The 19,984-nt window shown below is 40.6% G+C and overlaps 1 protein-coding gene and 1 long non-coding RNA gene across 3 annotated transcripts; one reads left to right on the top strand and one right to left on the bottom strand.

The window, feature by feature from the left end:
• Positions 1-1,601: 1,601 nt before the first annotated feature.
• Positions 1,602-19,671, bottom strand: LOC132132141 (histone-lysine N-methyltransferase SETD1B-A-like). Of its 2 annotated transcripts, XM_059544435.1 has the most exons (20): positions 19,373-19,671; positions 18,800-18,917; positions 16,543-16,694; positions 16,149-16,247; positions 15,612-15,882; positions 14,408-14,529; positions 12,558-13,598; positions 9,016-9,762; positions 8,260-8,439; positions 8,079-8,172; positions 7,716-7,918; positions 7,510-7,591; positions 7,028-7,405; positions 5,567-6,930; positions 4,918-5,094; positions 4,685-4,810; positions 4,459-4,578; positions 4,243-4,380; positions 2,543-4,157; positions 1,602-2,512 (listed from the first exon to the last, which is right to left on the bottom strand). In XM_059544435.1, the coding sequence occupies exons 3-19, from the start codon at positions 16,678-16,680 to the stop codon at positions 3,984-3,986; spliced, it is 5,454 nt and encodes a 1,817-aa protein (XP_059400418.1). In that variant the 5' UTR covers positions 16,681-16,694; positions 18,800-18,917; positions 19,373-19,671; the 3' UTR covers positions 1,602-2,512; positions 2,543-3,983. The 2 variants fall into 2 exon arrangements, with proteins under 2 accessions (XP_059400418.1, XP_059400417.1); XM_059544434.1 differs by lacking the exons at positions 18,800-18,917; positions 19,373-19,671 and adding an exon at positions 16,858-17,068.
• On the top strand, positions 17,491-18,932 carry LOC132132143 (uncharacterized). Its single transcript, XR_009429013.1, has 2 exons — positions 17,491-18,147; positions 18,365-18,932. It is a non-coding gene; the product is annotated as an uncharacterized LOC132132143 (long non-coding RNA).
• Positions 19,672-19,984: the final 313 nt, after the last annotated feature.

Genomic DNA, 19,984 nt, shown 5'->3' with positions numbered 1-19,984 from the left:
CCAGGGTTTCACCAGCACAGACAATCCTGTGAACATCTTTGTGTGTGTGTGTGTGTGTGTGTGTGTATGAGCACTGGTCGTGTGTACTGTAAAAGTTGGCATGAATGTTTTGCAGACCTCCGGTAGCATGTTTTTCTCTTTTGTGCATGCAGAGAGGACGTCTCTTCTGCTGTTGTACTCTTCATTTCTGCTATGCTTACAGACGCAAGGTTCAATAAACATCGGACTCCTCTCTTCCCGCCTCCCATTTGCAAACTTTTTAAAATAAAAAAAGTAGATTTCTTCTAGGTAGACTTTGTGGTACAACAAGGGGAAAAAAGCATCATGAAATGTCTTATGTAGAATGCAACGGTCAGTGAATTTGTTGATTCTTCTTTTATGTCATGTACTGCTTTTTGTCACAAGGCTTTTGTTTTGTTTTTGTTTTCTTTTAAGTAGATGTACATCTAATCCAATGCCAAATAAATTGTACCACGAAGGACAGCCATGTTTGGGTTCTTTTTGTTTTCAAATCACTTGTTTCAGATGTTGAAAGTGGGTTTGTGGTGTTAAGATCTCATGATGTCTTAGATTTTTTTGAGGGTGAAGACATTTTAATGCCTTCTCAGAGATTTGTCCTGGTATAAAAATAAAAAATAAAGCGGTGTCTGAAAACAAAATCATTCATGTACTATCATTGAAAGGTTTGGGAGTGATTTTTGAAAAAAGCCTCTTCTGCTCACCAAGGCAGGTAAGGGAAATTTTCTATTTCTTAATTTCAAGGGAAGTTTGTGACCTTAAACTATGCACACCTATATAGATAAACCAATGAATACGTTATGTGAAAAATACAAACGTACCTCAGGAGACAAACTATTTGATGTATATACAATAGCAGAGCAAGCAATAGTTTGACTCAAGCGCAAAGTGCTCTTTTACAAATGATAAAATGTTGAAATGAAATTGTTATCGGTGTGTTTTGTTGGTTTTGACTAGCTCAAAAACACGAGTTTTATTGTAGTGCTCTTACCTTTCACGTCCTGTTACTGACACTGGGGGCACTGCTCACTCACACAAAGAGCCCTTGCTTGTGTCCGTCTCTTTCAGGGAGCTAGAGGTTAGGTTAGGTTTGCTAATCTGGCCAGTGAGGTCATTCTCTGCTGTTAGCTGACAGAGCGGTCACTATTTCAGCCTAACGTTCTGAAGTGGACCTCATCAACGACTACTTGCCTATAAATGATAGTTCTTTAGCTTAATTGGTAACAATATATAAAATGTAATTTAACAAGAATCATTAAATGTTAAATTAAATGGCTAAGTCCAACGCGCGTCAAAATAAATCTATAAATAAATACATTACAAACAATAGCCGAGTCTTTACTAACAGTAAAGAGTAAACCTATGAATAGAGCTACGAGTTACGCAAGGCAATATGAAAGGCAGATTGTGAGACCCCAGTGTGCTTTGGACCTCCTACTGACTCAAATATGTTCAGTTATTAATCGTTATTAAACTCACTTTCGAACTCTGTACACAGAAACTCACCCAGATAAAACATCCAGAATTATAAACTTTGCATAAATGTGAGTCATGATGAAAAGATTAGTTCCACAACAAGGCGGTTGAAAAAAAAATCCTTTAATTTTTCCATGATCTTTCTCCAAACATTTGTGGTATAATAAATAGACAGGGAGAAAAATGTCAAATTTTACCTATCTCCCTTGCCATTTCTGAATGATAATGCTTTTCCCCCACACTGCAAACAGATTTTCATAGAATTTACAACCAAAAATAAAAAATAAAGCTTGACACAAGCTGAAAATACTGCCACCAGCTCTCTGTACTCACTGTCAGATAGACCTTTCTGAGCTGTGACGCTGTAGCAAATCCTCAGGAACAAAAATATATATATTTATATTTATATATTCACAGTTTTTACACATAAGAATCCAAAGGAAAATGGGCAGAAAAAGACGTTTCTACAAGAAACAATCTTTCCAAAGGAAGTACAAATCTGTTTTATGTACAAGATGCATCATTTTCTTTAAATTAGCTATTCAACCCCTTTTTTCATATAATGATCCCTGAAAAATATTCATTTTAAATACTCCATTTGTCGCTCATAAAAGCAGAACGATGCATCATCACTCCCCATCATGATAAAAAAAGCCTCATTCCTCAATACAAACCATTATTTTCCTGTACAATATAAACACATTTAAAAAGAAAAATAACAAAAAAGGGGAGACCTTACCCTGTGAGTGAACTAATGTAAAAGGACACGTTTCATAGCTTGTTCTTGTGAGAGCCATTTGGCCTGATGGGAGGTTAGAAGCCTCTAGTGCATTTATTAACATAACCAAATCACAAAGAAAAGCACAGTGACCATGTTGCCTTGCAGATCAGAAAGTCTTCCGCTTTCAAAGGGAAATTTGGCTGAATGAGGCTGTAATTGTTTTTCAAACTTTTTGATGGTTAAATACTGAGCAAAATGCAGAAAGACCCCAAGCGGGTCGCTCGAAGTACCAGTGAACTTAGATCGTTTGTAAAAACACACACACACACACACACACACACACGAAGGAGGAGAAAAATGGAAGAAGGTTTGCCTTTAGAGCCGTGACACATTAAAGTACACATTTGGCACTCTATTCAACTCTGTACTTGATTTTTCTGGGTCCACTGCTGACGGTTTCAGGTCGACGGACTTAATACTCCAGGGTCTGATCCTAAACATCGGTGCATGTACTTAGACTAGATTTATTCGTTGAATTGGTGTCAGGGCAACCCTTTTGTAAAGCATCAGTGCTGTGCGCCAGTTACAGCACTCACAGAGAACTCCAAATACCATGAAAACCCATGCTGAAACCAGTGCAGGTGGATTTCACCATCTTAAAGTGAACTGGTGGAGAAAATTAGGAACATACGTTAGCAGAATAGCAGCATCATGATGAGATTCGCTCCATAATAGAAAATTCAGCACTAGTGCCTGAATATGCATGAACCCAATTGGACCTCTGCATGTTTATCTGCTAAAATAGTGAGCTGACATGACAAACACAGAGTTAATACTAAGCTGTACAGCTTTAAAGTGGAATCTGATTGAAGACAAGCAGCTTTCTGTCTTTGCATCTTACAAAAGCTAGAGGGCAGCAGACATGCTCAAATCCAAAGATCACAGAGATGACTAAAAATGGCTAGAATAAATGAAAGAATAAAGTGTAGTGTATTGTATGATTTGCTTTTATCCATTAAAAAGGTCCAGTCAGTAACCTGCCACATAGGTGCAGCGCTGGCTGAAATATCGTAGGAGCGTTTCGCTTTGTGTAAATTTGACTGAGCTGTGGACCTTTTCTTCTGATTTGTTTTGTGGCCGGCACAGGTGTGCTTTTGTTGAATGTTCTTTAAACTAAAGACAATTTACCCAATTCCCCCAACAATGGTTAGTGTCACAATGAATGCTAAACCTTGAGGGCACGATACAGTGAAGTCCAACTTCATGCAAGTTGGGCTAGGAGAACAAGGAGAAAAAAACGTGATAGGAGCTTTTTTAAAGCTGAATTTTGTGCCTGTGGACCAGACGCGAGCAGCTTAAAGTGTTTGGGGTCCAAGTTCAGGGACGAGGAGGTCTCTCCATAACCAAACTGCAGAAGAAAAGGGGACTGACGAGGAGCAGGAGCTCCACGACAAAGACAAACTGTGCCAAATGGGCAAACAACAAAGTCAGTGCCCAAACATTTTGGGGGAAAAAATAAGTCCATTTCCAAAAAGGTCAATGGAAGAGTGGCAGAAAACTTATTTTTTATGCTTGAAAGAGCACCTGTAATTTGTAAACAATCTTGAAAAAGTAAAAAAAGAAGTCCCAGACACTTAGCTGCACGATTTATCCAGTGGATGTGTTGTATTTCACCCACTATTTCCTCTGTAGCTCCAGAAGATGGGGCGCCTGGGCTTGTTGTTGGGCAGTGCATGTTTTTAAAAAAGTTCTCACCTATATGTTGGGGTTAGTTTAAGGTTCCCCTGCAGTTTTCTGCACCACAGAGGCACGGTATCTTATCGTCCTCGATGGGGAACTTGTAGTCGTAGGTGATCTCCTCGTTAACATTTATTGGCTGCCGGGAGTAGATGACGATCTTTTTCTGTGACTCCACAGTGATGACCTTGGCATAACAGTTTGGCTGGGAAACACAAAGTAGGACACCATTAATATGATTTTTGGCATCAAAATAACCTTTTGTCAAAAAAACGTACAAGCAAACTCACATTGCAACTGTGATTGATGAAGCGAGCAAAGTTGCCACATTTGGTTGCATCTATAATGGTATCGTGATCCACACGGAACATGTAGCTACTGCCGATGCCCTTTTCCTCATAGCGCTTCTCTCGCATGTCTGCGATAACCTTCAAAGAGACGAGGAAATTAAGAACAGACCGGACAAAAAGCAGTGATGCTGAAAGTTTGGTTAGCTTCATGCTCACCTGTCGGATATTCTGGCCAACATATTCGATAACCATCTCATCAGCAGCAATAGGTTCCATGGCGAACAATCCCCAATCATGAATGTGACTTTTACAGAACCGGATTTTCTTTTTACGGAACTGTGGATAAGTTGTGACTCATTAGATTTGGACTTGGCTCATATTTTGAACGGTGATGTTTTGTAGGTTATGAAAGACATGAATAGCTGGGTTTTGCTTGTCCTACCTTGAGCTGGTTGAACTTGAGGAGGTCACTGTCGCAGCTGAAGGATGACAGCAGGCGGCGCTGTTCAGACCGCCGCTCTGAACCTGCCCTAGTGGACACTTGGGGCTGTGCTGGAATACTCTTCCCCTGTGAGAAATCACACAAAAACACAATCAAGATCAAGACCTTCAGCAAACCAGCTTAATGAAGTATTGATTGTGAGTAAACTCCAGTATTTTATCACTGTGGCCCACCTGAGTGTCCACATCAGGCTCTTCGGACTGCAGGTGTGAGCTTTTCAAGTACTTCATTTTGTCTTTCTTGTCGATTTTGTAGTAGCCCTCGCTGCGGGCACAGCCGGTGACATGGTCGCGTATACCATCCTCTTTCCGCTTCTTTTTCAGCCCTGATGTGCTGCCCATGTTGGTAGGTTCAGAGGAGTCAAGTAAATACAGCTTTCTTTACATGCACAGATACGTTTCCACATTACAGGTCTGCAAATACTAGCAATTAATTTTAGTGGATGTAAAAAAATATTTATCACAATAGTCAACGAGTGAGACAGTTTAAAAAATGTGAACACTGGTGTACTATTCGAGTTGTAGAAAAATCACATTTTTCAACATCAACCGAAGAACTGCAATTCAATTACGCCATTCCATTTGTAGCCACAAGGAGCCCTAGCGGCACCAAACTAAACTGAAAAAGGAACGAAATGACTTTTCCATTGTTTATTCAAATGTAATTCCATTTGTTGCCATTAGGGTCACAGATGTTACCAATGGCCACTTGAACAGGATTTTACACTTAAAAAGTCATTGCCATTGATAAAACAATGGATCTCTCTTGTTTGCTAAATTTCACTTGTGACTGCACCTTAACATTGTAGCAGTAAAGGATATGAGGATGGTGGACCCAGAGGGTGTCATTGAGCCAGTCGTTGCCATTGTCCTGCTGCAGCATCTTGTCATAAGTTATCTTAAGGTAGGAGATGTCCTCCTCATCAATGCCATCATTCCAGATGTCATATAAGATGGTCATCTCCTCAAATTCTGAGCGGGGTAGGAAGCTGGGGTGGGCCGGTGATGACACGGGGGAGTGCATGGACAACAACAACTCTTGCCAGCCCCGTCTCTGTCGGCGCGTCTTCTGAATAGGTTCCTCGACATAAAGCAACCTGTCTTCTACCTCAGGTATGACTGTCTGGGTTTGATTATTCTCTTCTTCCAAGGCTCTGGAGTCACCATCTTCTCTTTTGAAGGTCTCTGAAGGGTGTTCTGGGTACAGGTTGTTTACTGGTAGATCTGGAGGTAAAGAGGCCACCATTGGAGCTGGAGGCTCTTCAGAATCTGAAGGCGTGGTCACAGGTCCCTTTTTAGACTTGAGGCGTCCTAGTTTCCTCTTGCTTGGTGTAGTATCTAAGGGCACAGGAACAGGTAGGTCTTTTGGAGCAGCAGAAGAGGAAGTCTCTACAGAAGTGGGAGAGGAGCCTTGGAGAGGCAGAGGTGGCTCCTGAAGTGAAGCAGCAGGAAGGGGAGGACCAGGGAATGGGGAAGAAACTGCATTGTTAGGTAGGCTGGCCTGAGGAGAGGCGCTAAGTAGAGGTTCTTTAAAGAGAGACTTCTCCTCCAAGCTCTCCGACGAGGCCTTCCTGTGAATGGGAAGGCCTGCAGATAAAGCAGCAGAGTCAGGGAAGGCTGGGGCGAAAGTAAGGTCTCTACCCGGAGTCCGAGGGATACCAGCGCTGAGGACAGGGGATTGAGCAGGGTAAGAGAAAGGGCTGCCGGGAATATGCGGCGAGCTCAAGCTGTTACCTGTTAGTGGCGTGTCGCTACCTGGTGTGACTGGAACTGTATCAGTGCTTTGAGACTTGCCCAAACCCCGGGATCTGTCCATAAGATCTCTCCCCGGTGTGCGTGGGATGTCCTCTTCCGTAGGCAACCGCCCACGGACAGGCATATCCGGCAAAGCTTCAGGAGGCGGCAGAAAGGATCGAGCTTCAAGAGCATGACTGGAGGGAAATGTAAGGTGCATTGAGGGCGTAGGAAGAGAAAGATGGATTGCAGCTTCTGATTCTAGAGAAACTGGGCCAACCCGCCCAGGGGTACGGGGAAAGTCTTCTACAGGGATCTTTGGTTGGGAGTCCAGATCACTGTCTGCAAACGAACCTGTTGGAGTGGCTGGTCGCAAGCTACCGACATCCTCCAGGGTGGCTTCAGCTTTGGACAATGGAATACTGACGGCCAAATCTACGTCGGGTTTATCGGCTGAAAAGAGATGACAACCAATTATGATCAGACTTCAACACAGAGTACTCAACTGCCACAGGAACATCAGGCTAAAAAATACAGTCAGGACACTGACCTGGCAATCCTTTGGGTGATGGGGGCCACACGTCTTCAACTCCAGACTTGATTGAGCTCACCGCAGTATGCTTGTGATCGATCTCTGGCACATCTAATGCTTCCAGCCTGCCCAACTCATTTGGTTCCTCTTCTCGTGGTGGTCCTGTGGGGGTACTGGGAGCTTTTACGTCAGCAGCCTCCTCTTCAGAAGATGAGGATGTGGAAGATGAGGACGACGATGAGGTTTGTGCATCGGCTTCATCTTCATCCTCTATTCCCTCTACCTGTTCTTCTTCTTCCTCCTCTTCCTCCCCTGAACTTGATTCGTAGTCGGATGAGCTCTCACTCCCAGAGGAACCAGAACCAGATTTGGAGGAGGAGGATAAGCTAGAAGATTCTGGGGGGGGGGGGGGGGGGTGTAGTGAAGGTCATTACCTCACACCAATTACAGCGACCACAAGAGCACAATATTTATCAACCTCAAGCCATTAAACTCATTACCATCATCTGATGAGTCAGATGATTCACTCTCACTGGAGTCTGATTCGCTCTTCTTTTCATCATCTTCCCCATCCTCCATAACCTAAGAAGGCATGTTTACATTAGGCTCAAATAAGTACATAGCACATATATAGTAAATTGTACATAAAGCCTAATACCTACACTTGATTAAGGTTTGCTAAGAAATACTGTGAACTGGTGCTCACCATGCCAGAGGACAACCTCTCAGAGGCATCTTCCGCTGGCTCCTCTTCATGATCTGAAGGTGATGACTCCTCTTTGCCAGAAGTTTCCTCCTCCTCTTCGCCTTCGCTGTCCAGCTCCAGAGGTCTGGCTGGCCTTCGCTTTGCAGAAGAACCACCGCCATCCGTTCTGGATCCGTCTGTGTGAAGATCTGTTCTTTCTGATTCTGAGAACCGACCTTACCAAGTTAGTTTACAGAAATGGCATGAGACCGTGTAAAGCATTGTCACTTTAAAGCCAACAGTTTTTCAGTTTGAGTAAGTGGTCCATGTTTTGGTTTAAAGATCAGAAATCTGATAAACTGAGCAAGTATGTCAAGCACACACCTTCATCTTCCAGCTCATCATCGACAGGTGTGGATGGTCGCACCCTCTTATTGTCAGTGGAAGATGTTGGCTCAGGAGGCTGTTTCCTCTTAACCTGCAAACAAATGAGTAGCAATTGATAATGAGCAACTTTAAAATTATAACAGCAAACTAACAAATACACCTGGTGATAGTTTGGTACCTTGAAGGATGGTAACCGGATGGCACCATGCAGGCCTATGCCGAGACCCATTCCCTCAAATCCCATACCCTCAACCTTGTTCCAGTTTTCCAGTAAGCTAGAGGATATAGTCTCTTTGGGTTTGGCCCGTTCTTTTTCGTCATCTTTGCCCTCACCTGTCTTCACAGGTGTAAGCGTAGCCTGCAGGTGCAGAAACATGACAACAACAAATAATTCTGTTAGTATAATTACATGACCTCAGGTTAATAAACTGAGGTTTCAAATTGTTTCAAAACTCTTTGGAAAATACAGGTATGGAATCAGCTAACATTTGATTAAGAGCAAGATAACATAAGTTAGGGATTATTTTAAGATGGTTTTAGGAAATGTAATATTATTATATTAACTTGATACAACCATTATTAATGCATTATTATTGAAAGCTTAAACTGTTTTGATCAAACACAGACATGACATTAATAACATTTTTCAGCCAGAGTTGGGTTTGACGCATTTCATTTTGCATTATGTCAGTGCAATTCAGAATCATTTAGGATGAATGTACCATGATGTACTCTATTTGAACTGAACAAGAAGCCATTTAAAGGGAAATTATATTTATGACTTGACACTGATTTTCTATCTGGCATGACTTAAAGAGCTTGAAAAGCAAATTTACTGCATTTGTTATAATTTATTTCAAGAACTATTTACATATTCAGCAACAAGTATCATGTAACATTTAAAACACGCCTGAGTTTGTAGAATGTCACTTACCTTAGCCGAACGCTCCTGTTTGTCCCACCACTCATCAAACGCCCTGAAGGCCACCACCTCCACCATCTTGCGGTTGAGATCTCTTTTCATAATGGACTTCAGCTCCTTGACAATAAGCGTAAGCACTGCATCCACAGTGGCTTTGTGTGGATCTTCCTTTTGGGGCTCATAGCCTGGAGGGGGAACAGCAGGGTTGAACTTGGGCATGTTGGTTAGGTGCCAGGGCTGCTCCTGACCCACAGTGCTTGCAGGCGCACCAACCATAGACAAAGGTGGATACGGGCCTCCAAACTGCACGGCGGCAGCAGCGCTGGCGCTTGCAGCAGCCCCGCTGATGAATTGAGGGTAAAGGTATGGCCGCTGGCTTTGCGCCATGCGACTTAACATCTGAGTCTGCATCTGGAAGGACATGTGAACGCTTCCCCACTGTGTTAAGGAGCTCATCAGGTCCATCTGCATAATGGGCATCATGCCAGGGGGATAAGGGTGCATCGGGTGTAGCATCGGATGGGGGACCACGCCAGGTGGGCCAGCCAGGTGTGGTACGGTTGGAAGAGGAGGCAGCTGCAGTGGGAAGCCAGCCTGTGGAGGAGGCAGTGGGGGAAACCCTGGCGGGGGCATGGGAATGGTCTGCATTGGAGACATCGCAGAGTTGACCACAATGCTTTCACAATCCCCACTAGCATTCGGTGTGCCAGGCATCTCATCATCGGAAATCTCCATGTCTTCACCTGATGACTGATGGCCCTGTGTAAAATAAATAAATAAATGAATTAATACATTTGCCAACATCTGTTGCATTAGAGTATAAACACTATCTATTGGCCTGTATTGCCTCTGGCCTTGTGCAACTACGAACAGATCAATTTAATTTCCCCCCCCTTTTTAACTTGATCTAGACAAAGTTCTAATGAAGTTCTATTGCTCTTAGTGAGCATAATATTGAGTCCTTGATAAATCCACTTATAAGTAAGTGTTATTTTAGTATTATTTACATATTTATTCATGTTTTGAATTTTTATTTTTTATATTTTTATTTTTTATTTTTATATTTTCAGTTTATTTTTTACATTTTTAGTTTTGGTCATTTTGATAAATGCTTTTTATTTATTTCAATATAATTTTATTTTATCTTTAATGATTTCAGTTTTAGTTTTTGTAAAAAAAAAAACATTTGTGTTATGTTATTTTAAGTTTAGGTTTGTCATCTAATATTAAAAATTGTTATTTACTTCAGCTTTATTTCAGTAATTTATCAACTGTAATAATTACAACAATGTGACAAACAAACAAAAGTTTTTTTTTTGTTTTTTTTTAATAAAGCAAAAGTACCACTACTTAAGATGTTTGTTTTCCAATGAAAATTGTAAATCAGATCACCTAGAAAAGTATTATCATACCTCTTCTCAAACTGCATGACTTGTTCACAACACAAATGATACAGGACTAGTTATGCATCAAAATTACATTTTTAGTCTCCTTAAATCACTAATCCTAACACAGTAATAATATTCTCTTGAAACAATCATTGTAAGTAGCTTGAATGTAGGAACCCGAACACTTTCACATATGGCACAGCTCTTGCTGAATTATGGTTTTGGAGATTCAATAAGAACAGCCCTTTCCTGATGGTCCAGCTTTCAAGCAGGAAGTAAAGCACAAAAGTGAGCTAACGGCTGTTTATTTTTTCTCGTCTTAAACTACGGTAAGAGGAAGTGAAAGTGTGTTGCACATAAGCGCCATCCACAGTAGGATAAGATTTCATTGGGTTTGCCATACAGAGCTGGGGACTGCAAACAATGCAAACAAATTAATTTACAAGAGAGAGCCTTACTATGCACTGAACACTTATGTCCTTACTGCAGACACCCAATATTCTAGGATTATCTATGGAATGCAATGCTTAGCCTATTTTGTACGGATTAACATGTAGCACTTGAACTGTACCAGGCTTTTCAACATGCTGCTGAAATGTTATAGACAGCGGAGTTGCAAAATCTCAAGCACACAAGGAAATGACCAGTGATGCCAAGAAGTCTCCTGGCTAAACCTATGGGTTTAAACAAGCCCCACACAGCATACAGAGATCTAAAAAAAACAAAACAAAAAACAAAAAAACAAAAAACAAAACAAAAAAAAAACATGCTTGGAGATTCTGAAGTGGGGAAAAAATACAAAAACATGTTGTTTCGGCAGCGAGATCGCACAATTTCATCTACTGCTGAAATGTGAAACAAAAGGGAAAGAGCCTCCTTAAAGGAAGATGAGTGCAGTTGCCGCTTACATTTCTCCTGGGTCCTGAAACCCTCCATACAACTCATAATATCATATTTAATACCACATCAGAAGCCTCTGAGTAGTTAGACACACTATGAACTAATAGCCAATAGTAGCAAACAACAATAAAGCAATTTAGAGATTAAAAAAAAAGTGCCTGTATTTATAAATACTATAGTAAAGTATCAGACAACATTATTTATTTTTGCAATCTGGCACAACTCAAAAACATAGCTGCATTTCATTGAACAAGTAAGCAGAACATTTTGCTTCATAAATATATTAATTAATTACAGAAACTGAATAGCTGAATCATTGAGGCCTACGAATCAGTTCATTCCATCTGAATAAACTGAATTAATAATTCAAAAACATTTATACGCTTTCAGTTTGATTATTCTGGAGCTTCTTTTGAAACAATCTGTATTTTATAAAGCACTATATTAGGGGTGTGTGATATGAAACTTTTTGATCGTGGATGATAAAAAATTTCTCCATGATCTGCTTTTGAAGAAATATTGTAGGAATGTGCTATAGTGCATATTCTATCACCTGCAGTTCTAGCGCCTCCGTCTCAAGATACTGTACAATGCGACAAACATTCACATCAGTGTTAATTCAGATAGAGTACATTATTTGCATATGCTTTAGAGCCGTTTAACATTTAATTCAAACGCTATTCTGACGTGCCCTCTTTTGAGGGGGTACAGCCGAAGCAAGCGCACTAAAAACCATGTCAGACAGCTCCTGTTTATTGGACTAAGTTAGCTTTTGTGCTAATACTGTCAAAACAAACAATGTTTATACATAGACTAACTTGGTTATGTCTAAAATGAAAGTGAACAGAAAATCTTATACGTGTCTGTATATTAGATAAGTGCAGGGACAGTACTAAACATGTTGCTGACTGTCATTAAAGGAACGGTTTACCCTAAAATTTTATTTCTGTCATTATTTACTCACTCCAATGTTGTGCCAAAACTTTATTTATTTCTTTATTGTGCTGAATTCAAAAGAAGATATATTGAAAAACGTGAGTCACCAAACAGTTGCTGGTCCCAATTAAATTTGATAGTAGGAAAAATACTATGAAAGTCAACCAACATGACAAAAAATCATGATCAAATCGTGATATAAAAATAAAAAAATAAAATAAAAAAAATTCTTATATGATATTTTTGCCATATCGCCCACCCATACATTATATAAATAAATGTGACTTGACAGTAAAGTTCAGGAAAGAGAGATCATATCTCAGGTCTTACCGTGTCCATTGTGTCGATGGGTGTCCGTGGTTCTCCTGCCCCACTTTTACTGTGCATGAAGGGCGACATAGCCCTAGAATTTGCCAACAGGGAAGCAGTACCAAGAATAGGTTCATCATCGTCCGAATCAGGAAGTGGCGTTGGGCTGATGTCCTCCAGGCCGGTGCTAGAAGGGCGTGAGGGCCGCTGGGGTGGAATGGGGGAGAGCTGAGAGGATGATGAAGAAATCGGACTCCCGTCCATGCGCACCTCAGCATCAGAGTCTCCACGTTCATTCAGGAAGGGCTTAAGAAGCATTTCTATGCGCGAGTCCAAGCTGTTGCGCTCAGAGTCCTGGGTCGGGGTGCCCAGTGACGGGCAGAGCTCCGGTGTGGTGGGGGGAGGTGTGGCTGGTTGGGATTCTGGTGCAGGGGGTTGCGGCTCGGGGATTGGCGGTGTTACAGGCCCATCTCTGACAGGCATGAAGTCAGTACTCGGGGGAGGCGGGGCTTGAGGCGGTCTCCTATAATCCACTTCCCGTTGTACAGGCTGGTGGAAGGAAGGCTCTGTGTGAGGGTACACTGGGGGAATTGGGTGTTGATAAGGAGAGAAAGCATTCTTGAAATTTCCACTTGCTGGTGGCGGCGGCGTGTGTGCAAAAGCAGGTGACGGCGGCTCGGGGGGCTGATGTTGCTTAAAACTGGGCGGTTGCTCTGCGTTACCACGATGCACCCCTCCTACTGTACCGTGGACATAATGCCTCTCCGGTCTTCGGTTGTAGGCATCCTGGAATTTAGTTTCATGCCGTCTCGACTTGTAGCCTCCAGAGGATTCAGCACGGTTCGACTGGAATGCCGGAGTGCCTTGCCTGCTGGAGTAGCTGGAGTCCTGAGAGAACGGGGTGCCTGATGGCCGCGGGGTGTGCGGGGTACCCTGGGACTGGGGCGTATCCTGCCTTAGGCTGGAGTAGGCTGTATCCAGGGATATGGGTGTGTTGGTGCCGCCCGGTGTAGCCGTGCCTCCGACTGCAGAAGAACTGCCTTCGGACAGTCTTCGCAAGGGCTGTGGACACAAAATCACAACCAACTTAAATGCATTGTTTTCAAAAGGCTTCAATGTGTGATAATGGCCATAACTGAGAGGACCGTTCAAAGTGCATGTTGAAATAGCGTGCAGCTCTCTGCTAGTAGCAGTTATTATGTGCATTTCAGTCTGTGTCCATTTAACCACCTGCTGAACTGATAAACTGGATTAGAGATAAAGATGTTTCTGCTGGAGACAGCATGTTATACAGTGTGTTGATGTAAAATACCTTTTGCACTAAAATTACGTGTTAACTAATAGATTCAGACATTTAAATGTATTGACTTGTCATGATAAAAAAAAAATCTAAATACTCCACATTACAATATTATTAATCTCCAAGTTATTGAATAAATACAAAAATTAAAAAGTACAGTAACTGTTTTATGTGCAGAGTTTCCCTCTATTCAACAGATGAGGAAAAACTACATTTCATCTTAAATCAATTTAAATTGTAAATCATCAATTTGTCATACAGAGTAATAAACTATGGTGTTCAGAAATACATAACATGAGCATTTGTAGTAATAAATAAATAAATATATAAAAAATATATATACACACTTTTGTTTTTGTTCTGAATCATTTAATTGTTTTTGAACCAGTCTGAACAAACCAATATGATAAAATGAACCCAGCTACACAAAGCTACTTTGATAATGGCTCTCTTCATGCAGCTGTAAAAAAAATCTGTCTTTAACTTTTTGTTTTGTAGTACAATCTTAAGCGTTCTGATTCTTTCTTTAATTAATGTCACATTTAATGGCATAATCTGGTTTAGTTTTTACCAGCAGGGCTTCAGCCAAGCTGCGTGGAGAAACTTCACAGGCCTCTTCACCACCCACTGGAAGAGTGAGCGGAGTATAACTTCCATTGATCAGACGCTGGAAGTACCTTTGGCGATTTTCACCTGAACAGATGGATGATGATGGAACATGATTAATGAAACACAGTGTGGGCAACATTTGAACGAAGTACTCATATTATATATATTTGTTGCATTACAATCCAAGAAAGATAGAAAGAAATGTTTTATATTGTCCAACATAAATTGTACATTTCAATTGGTTACATTTTCAGTTGTCAAGGCACTTTTATTTGTATAGCACTTAATACAATACTGATTGTGTCAAAGCAGCTTTGCAGTGTCAAACAGAAAAATAGTGTGTCAATTATGCAAGAATACAATAACAAAGAGTCATTTTGTTGCCACAAAAACATAACTGAAAAAATAATCTGTGTCAGTATTAATAGAAATATAATAGCCAAAATACTATTGGAAAGTAATCTCAAATGAAAATAAAGTACCAAGTCTGTAAAATGTTACATTTTGTATGTTAAAATTGTGAAATTTATTTTAACATCTATATATATATATAATATTATATACATAAAAATCCTCTATATAAACACATCAAATAAGAAAATGACAGTATAATGCATGAAATGCATGCACTTGGTATTCAAGTCAATGACAATAATAGATGAAACGGTACTGTCTCTTTAAGAGAGGGGAGACCCACTACAGCTGTCATCCTGCCTTCAGGATCTCACTTTTACAAGGTTAACGACGGTTTAGTGTGATTGTCCTTCAGTAAATATTCTAAATGTAGGGTTTAACATTACCAGTATTTTAATTTGTACAACAATTACGCTTTAGTTGTTTAGTAAATTTTTTATCTCAATACTTTTTTTTTACTACAATTTTGCTTCGAACTATAGCTAAATATCTAACTAATAGTTAAAATTCTTCCGTTTCACGGAAAACGTCAAAGCAAACACATCAGTTAATCCCTCATCTGCTGATTTGACGTTTAGTGGTTACCAAGCACCCAATGTAAATTTTCGCACGTGACTTCATGTCACAAACAATCTATTCAAATATACAAACACATGCAGTATTTTAGTGTAACTCGGTCAGACGACATTCCTTTGATAATATTAAAGCTATAAATGTCAAGTTTAGTATTTGAACACATAATGCATCCTTACCTTTAGGGTCCAGCTCCACGTGGATGATGTTGCCCATGACAGACGTGTTGTGCAAGTTCTGCACAGCATCCTTCGCCGCCTTGACGCTCCCGAAAACAACTTTAGCAATTCCGAGATGTTTCTTGTTCTTCGGATTGTACAGGATTTCCACCTCCTCGATTTCGCCGAACTTCTTGCACATGTCGGTGAGGAATCCTTCTCTGACATTGTCGTTGAGCTTGGCGAAAGTGACCTCCTTTGGAGGCACGCGACCGATGTAACACTCATCGATCTGAGGAAAAGAAAACCGTTGCTTTAAAAAAAAAAGAACGTTTGTTTGGTTAACTTCAAAACGGACCAACCGTTATCTGCTGCCCTGTTTGCACGTGTCTCTAGTACAACTGAAAACAGAACGTAAAATCACTTGTTTCTTAAATTCTAAAGCAAACAATACGTTAGATGCATATGAAGCGTTGTGTGAACGTCAAACGTCCTGAAGTTTGCATAACTTTACTTAAAAAAATACAAACATGTGTCAAGGGGGTGTGACTGAACTACCTTAAATTTAGGAACCGGGAGATCAGTCTCCTTGTACTTTGTCCACAGACGACCGATTCTCGGGTCTCGGACGATGTCCACGGGTGGCATTCCGGGGTTCTGCAAACAAAACAAGCACTTTTATAAACACTTTACACGTGGAAGTGTATTCACAGACAGCACTCTCAAACCCGGCATGTCACTACTGTCACCAGAACCGGCGCGGTACAACGAGAGCTCGTCTCTCAGTAGTTTAGCTTTCAAACGAGTGGTCAGTCGTGAAAGTTTGGCAACGGTGTAACTCTTTGATGTGCTGTGTCAGGTGTTTACAACGCGAGTGTGTTAACGTAACATCCATTCACTTCGCGGGTCGATGTGTCCGGTTCTGGCCGTTGTAACGGCTCGGTTCGCTCACCGGCACGCTGAAGGTCTGTCCATCGTAGCGATACAGTTTGTGCGATCCCTTTTTCAACGCTGGGTCAATAATCAACTTGTAACTTCTCCAATGACTTCGTTTCTCTCCCGAGCTGCAGATAGGATGGCTGTTCTCCATTCCGTTCGCCAAACCTAACGAAGAGATGACAAAAACACAGAAAGTACGCTTCATAATCCTGACATGGCAAAGGTTGACATCTGCACACAATCAGTAACGTTACGTTGTAGAAAACGGGGGGTTTGAAGCGGTGCCCGAAACAGACATTACAGAGGAAGAAAAAAAGAGAAAGCTTACTTGAACTCTGTCTTTTACCGTGATCTTCATTTAGTTTGTTTCTTTCTCCAGGTCTGGACATCTTGTGTCCGAACGAGTAGTTGTATATAAAACGGCTAGATCTTGAACGTTTCGCCGATCACATTACATGATTTTAAAGATACTGCCTCTTTTTTGCGAGCCAACACATATTGTGTGCCTCTAGTCTGGGGTTTCTGTCTCTCCCACAATACACCACTATCTGAACCTTCCGGCACATTCGACACGCGCTTTCGATTTATTCTTTTTAATTGTTACCCAAAAAAAAAAATTTGTTTTACCGTCAAAAACACATACGAATGGAGTTATCTGCGGTAAACGAGCAGGAAGTGAACATATCTTGAATTTCGAACAGAAACACCAACGTTTTGAACGCGTTGAATCTGCACGATAGATTTACATGGACGTTAAATACAAGATGGACATGGAGGAGCGACGCTGGGGAAGGTTGTTAAAACTGAATCGGGGCACGCGCTGGAAGCCCAAATGATTTGGTTTAGAAACGATCTGCGTTTTTGTTTTAATTTAAACATTTATTCCTGAATATTTAATTAAGTCTTGCATTCAGAATGTGTCAGTAAAATGAACTTCCACGAGGGTCCACCTTATATAAACAAAACAAAAAAAGTTTTTTTTTTTGTTTTAACATCTAATGTTATGTACTAATACTAGTTGTGATACATTTCTCAATTCCAACCATTCCCAACATTGTTTGATATTCTGCGGTGCTTGGGCAATTGGCTGGTTAACAGCAGCTCTCTCTCTAGCCAATCAGATTGAAGCACCGCGGTAGATTCAGCTATTAGAAGCACAGCCTTCCGTTCTTCCTACAGAGAGCAGAAAGAAGGCTGAATGCAGGCGCAGCCATTTTCTCCTACATTGGGACTCAATGGCCAAAATGGGTTTCCTTTGTTCCTAAAGGGATCTAAATCTTGATTTCATCAGCCTTTTATGGACTATTTAATACATACAGTGTTTCTGTTTACAGGATCTGAGAAGAAGGAAGATGAAATGTTGGATGATATCCCTTTGACTTTTTTTTTTACTTTTTTCCTCTTCCTGGAAACCATCTTTGTCCCAGCAAACTAGGTCATGGCACACCCATATAACAGCATTTTATTCTTTAGTAAAATGCTACTGAATAAACATTTTGCATTTGATTATAATATTACTACTAACTAGACTGTAAAAAGAGAAAGAGAGAAAAAAACATGAAAATTACCAACTGCTTTTAAGCCCCTGTCTTGTTTAGGGCCAAGCATTAATCAATAAGTAAGTTTATCTTTATTGTCTTTGCTTATTTAGCTGCAAAATAAATGTATTATTGCTAACTTAACAGGCATTTTATTTAAACTGGCTGAATTTGTATTTATTTTTAGTGCTCCCTAAGTGTCATTAGTTTTCAGCAAAGCTTTGTCTTCAGAACATTCAGTTGCATGCTGTTCTTTTTTAAATTATCTATTTAAATTAATTGCTTCTCAAATTTCAGCAAACAAAGCAGGCCATAGAGAAAAAGGACGATTGGCCTTTTACAAAAATGCTGAATCACAGGTATGATTGATGGGGTTTGTGGTTGTTTTAATGCTCATCCTTGTTGCGCCTCAAAAAAAAAAAAACTACATTACTATTATCAAAAAACATTTTTAAAAGTAAAATGATATTTAAAGAAATGTGGAATTCCCTTTTCTTTCATGACGTTTCTATTGGGAATAATGTATTCCTGATTTTACAATGGAATGGAAATCCCTTAAGTTAATTAGTATTTTCAGCAAGTGAACACTCGCTGTATATCTGACCTTGCGCCAAGGGCACGCTTTAATTTCATAACACTATTAGTGTCATAGTGTACAGTTCACGCTAGAGGTATTGTATAAATATGACTCTAAACATACATAATTATTAAAACACTAACAGAGATATTTACCTTAACATTTTGTTGAAATAATTCTATCAGGCCTAAACGATGAAGAAACAGGGACGTTTTCATTCCCATCTTCGGATCCTTTAACACTGGCTTTAAAGAGGGGGTTGGGTTGCAACGCCTAAAAGGAAGAAAACGACAATAACCATGTTTCAGCCGTCGTTTTTCGACATAATTCACCATTTAACACAGCTATCTGCGCAGTCTCCAACGAGTAGAGCTGCTGGAAATCTTGAGGCACTTTTAGATATTGTAATATGCAAACAATCCCTCTCTTTCTCTTCCTGAAGACAGAATGACGAGAGATTAACTCGCCCATTCATCACTCATCATCATTCAGAAGACAGAAAAAAATGATTTTTCTTTCCGAAGGTATAGTTCATACGACCTTTTATGATAAAAAAACAAACAAAAAATTAATTGGTAATATTCTGTCATTGTTTAACAGTTAATAATAAAATATTTATCTTTAAAATTCATTTTTATAAATATAAGTATTGTTTTTCCTATTGTGATTTATTATAATTGTCAAAAAATAAACGGATAAAAGTAAAAAAAAATCATTGTTATAGACACCTCTCATTGCTGACCCATGTCCAATGCGACCTCAGAAATAGCCTGCTGTTTAATGGCTTCTCTGTTGTTCTCATTTTCAACATGGCGTCTTCACAAGGACATCATTGTGGAGAAGAAAGGCTGCCGCCCGCGCCATTTATGGGCGAGGCTGTCGGTCGCTCTTTCAAATGATTCTGCCTTTGTACGTGACAATCATTGCAAACACAAACTGACTAGATGTGGTCGGAGGGGCTCGCCGTTTGAAAAAAGAGGATATTGCACTAAACTCGCAGTAATATCTCTCGTGTGTAAAACGCGCCCTCGACGCCGCTGCTGCGCAAAGAGCTGGAAACCCTGTGGCACATAAACACACAGCAGTAATCTGAGAGTCTGGACGCTTGCCATGGGTTCTGGATATAACTGCACTGCACCCAACCTAACCATTTAAGGTCGGAGAGAGACTCTCAAACACTGTGTGGCATTTCAATCAGCAAGAACAAAGGGAATATCCAGTCCTCTGTGCGCTCTCTCGTCCCCCTTTCGAGAACGTTCGGTGCAGTTTATACGCCAGCCATTCAGAGGAACATTTGACGTGATGCATGCAGGATTGCGCACTACTTAGGTTTCTCAGAC

The sequence above is a fragment of the Carassius carassius genome, chromosome 49, assembly GCF_963082965.1.
Source record: "Carassius carassius chromosome 49, fCarCar2.1, whole genome shotgun sequence".
In the NCBI taxonomy this organism is placed as follows: Eukaryota; Metazoa; Chordata; class Actinopteri; order Cypriniformes; family Cyprinidae; genus Carassius; species Carassius carassius.
The sequence above is the reverse complement of the archived record's forward strand: the minus strand, read 5'-3'. Positions and strand labels throughout refer to the sequence as shown.